Source organism: Frankliniella occidentalis, unplaced genomic scaffold (assembly GCF_000697945.3).
Source record: "Frankliniella occidentalis isolate FOCC.00 unplaced genomic scaffold, Focc_3.1 Scaffold102, whole genome shotgun sequence".
NCBI classification, from domain to species: Eukaryota; Metazoa; Arthropoda; class Insecta; order Thysanoptera; family Thripidae; genus Frankliniella; species Frankliniella occidentalis.
Window position 1 is genome coordinate 856,264 of NW_026267231.1, and position 3,335 is coordinate 859,598.

Genomic DNA, 3,335 nt, shown 5'->3' on the forward strand with positions numbered 1-3,335 from the left:
TCCTCGGAGAGGTTCCTTTTGTTGGCGGGGTGCAGGGTACGCCCGCGCCTATTGTGGACCCGGGGGTTTACCTGCTTCGCGGGGCGGCCTGGCTGGGCCTCGCTCACTAAGCGCTCCTCAGCCAGTTTCGTCAGCCAGCGCGCCGCCAGAATATCGGCTAAGTCCAGCCGGGACTTGTGCTCTGGCGAGCAGATGCGAAATTTTTCTAAGTGCGTACTGGCGGAGCAGAGACAGAGCATACGTGAAGTTTCGACTCGACTGGTCTTACCGGGCGTAAGTCATCTGCTCAGCTCAGCCTAAACGTCAAAATTTAAAAATAATTTCACTTTTTGAACCATCAAAAATGGAGTACGGCCCTAGTATTCGTAATCTATTCTTAGTTGTAAAATTCGATGATGATAAGGAAGGTGATTACTGGGCTGTGCCCTTCACATCAGTGGATAGCTATTCAGTTTGGGTTAATTTGTGGAAAAGAGGTGGTGGTGTTCAAAGTATGGCAGATAATGTATGTGTAGTGTTCAATGGTGTGGGAGACATTCCGTTGGACCTTTCAAGTGATCCACTGGGAACAAGGAAATGTCCCAAGTGCACGAGAAAGCCCATGTGTTGTCTACGGTCTGCAAAAGTAGCCTATGGTCCTCGAGGTGAGTGCATTAGAAAAGCACTTTCTGTTTTAAATTTTGAATACCGAGAAAGGTCATAGATGTAAAATTGGAAAGGTTTTTATGTCATGCTTTTCCTTTTTCGTAGAAAATTTGTGCTGCGTTCTGCTGTCATACGAGAGACGAGTAACAGGATATGATAGAGAAAAGGATGAGGTAAAAAGTCACTGATCCAGAATGGTATCCAAATAAATTAACCGGCCTAATAGTTTTACTCATTTGCATGATGTCGTTATTTGATTGCAGGCTGCGGTTCTTCCAACAACTGAGGAGCAAGAAAGACGATTCACAGGATACGATTGCGATGAGGTAAAAACCTACTGATCTAGAATGGTGTCGAAATAAATTAACCGGCATCATAGTTTTAATCATTTGGATGTAATTATTTCCTTGCAGATAGCGGTTTCTCCAACAACTCAAGAGCAAGATGCAGACTTCTCTCAAAACCAACAAAACTGTATCAAAGATACAGAGAAAGAAAAAGTAAGTCAACAAAACTTTTGCATACTATGTGACTTTATTCCACGCATAATGTACTGAAGGTGTAATCTGTATCCTTTCCAGAAAGCATCCAAGAAAAGGAATGATTTCCATAGCCTATGCAACAGTTAAACGATCTCCAGTTTAGCAAAATATGACCCTGATTATGAACGCTTATTGTACAGAATGGACTATGACACTGATTGTGAAGACTAGGTAAAATCAATGTGTAGCACTAATAGTGAACCCTTAAATAAGTCATTTGTTTTATATTCTTTGTTCATGGAAGCAACTAGTATATCTGTTTTTATGTTGGTGTAAATGTTTGTAAGAATAACAGCTTTTCTTTCTCTCTACTGACTTCTTTGTGGCTGAATTGTATGATTTTTATAGAAATGTCTTCTAAATAAGAATAAGAAAGTATCACAGCCTAATTAATTGAATAAGAACCACGCATATCTCCAGAAACTTTGGGGTTTTAAGTTATATGGAAGAAGTCTGTATTGTTCAACACTACAAGAAAACCAAGCTTTTTAAAATAAATCCATGGTTCTTATTCAATCAATCAGTCTGGGATACTTTCATATTGTTATTTGGAAGACAGTTTCATTAAGATATTCAGATAGAGGAGGAGAAGAAAGGCATTTTTTTATTATCTTGTGGTGCAACTTAGATTCTGTTTATAAAATTTTGCACCGGGTTTATGTAAGCCTGTGGTTGTTACATTGGTTTATTATTTTCTATAAGCTGTGTAAAGTAAGCTTGCAAATTAGTCTCATCACTCTGCTCTGTAATGGGTACATCTACTTTTGAAATGGAATCGGAATCAAATTATCAATCTGGCTGACCGAATGAAACGTAAACTCACACCATATTAAAAACACTAAAGATGTCAAGCATATAGGTAAGAGGTTCAGTTTCATGTTGATAAATAATGTTATTTAGAGTGAGTTGAAGTGGAAAGTAGCCATGGTAGATGAGAGGGAGTGTCTAGTGCATCCTACATCATTTTGATAAATCATAGCTTGAGAAAAATATATTTTCTGTACTCAAAGAAATAAGATTGAGTTTGAGTAATTTTATGGGTACCATAATGGAGTGTTGTTTACTATAATCTGTTTTTAGTAGGCTTTCAAAGAAGCACACACACTTTGGTGTGCCTAATTTTGTCAAGTCATAGGCAAGCAGACAAAATATGAGAGAAACCGATACCAAATCTTTTTCATTCTTGTCATATTTTGTGGGAGCTGTGGGGCAAGTGTTCTACCATTTAATATAGCCCAACTGACGACCAATAATACAAATTTGATTAGCTGTGGTTGCCAATTTATGGTTTTAGCTTCATAACTAAGTAAAACATTATTATCACTTCAAGAAAAATGTATTATTGGTCCAACAATAATTCCAGCTTGTCTCCGAGATTGCTGTCTAGAATGCCAACTAAGAACAAGACATTGTGGGGGCACCTTACGTTTCATTCGGTCAGCCAGATTGATAATTTGATTCCATTTTAAAGCTAGATGTACCCATTACAAAGCAGAATGATCAGACTCATTTGAAAGCTTACTTTACACAGATTATAGAAAATAATAAACCAATGTAACAACCACAGGCTTACATAAGCCCGTTGCCAGATTGTATATACACAGACTAAGACATAACTCAAGATTACCCCGTATTTGTGTATTAGATCTGTCTAGCAATTAGTAATGTAAAAAAACTGCAATATTTGTGGAAAATGTGTATTAAGAAAAATAAAAAAGAATGAAAGAAACTTTTCATGTAGGTTGCAAGATTTATTCTGAAATTTTTACACAAACATATTTATAGAGCAAGTTGTCATCATTGACATTGTCTTCTTTAATCTTAAATCAAATTTGAATTGTTAGCAAAACTAAACTGCAGTTTAGGTCGAACTTGGTTCCACAATCCTAAAACTGTTGCAAATGTTGAGTTTGAAACATTGAGGTCAAGTATTAATATTTACAAGAAAATATGCACAATTATGCTAGTGGGTTGATGAGATGGCCTCCACCTGAAAAACAAACTAAACTAAAAAGGGCATTTGGCTTGACAGTGAGCGTATTGCATTGCATTGTACTGTACTGTACTATACCGACAAAGCCAAGTTTTGGGCTAAAAAATAAAAAATTGGGCTGAGAGTTAGCAAAGCCTTTGTCAACATTTCTGTGC

General features: G+C 37.1%; 2 protein-coding genes across 2 annotated transcripts in view; both read left to right on the forward strand.

Annotated features, from left to right (window-relative positions):
• LOC127749871 (uncharacterized) overlaps positions 1-3,335 on the forward strand; it is a 77,004-nt gene that overhangs the window by 18,131 nt on the left and 55,538 nt on the right. The gene's annotated exons all lie outside the window — the stretch shown is intronic.
• On the forward strand, positions 7-2,420 carry LOC127749868 (uncharacterized). Its single transcript, XM_052269793.1, has 5 exons — positions 7-644; positions 751-818; positions 909-971; positions 1,059-1,145; positions 1,227-2,420. The coding sequence occupies exons 1-5, from the start codon at positions 344-346 to the stop codon at positions 1,272-1,274; spliced, it is 567 nt and encodes a 188-aa protein (XP_052125753.1). The 5' UTR covers positions 7-343; the 3' UTR covers positions 1,275-2,420.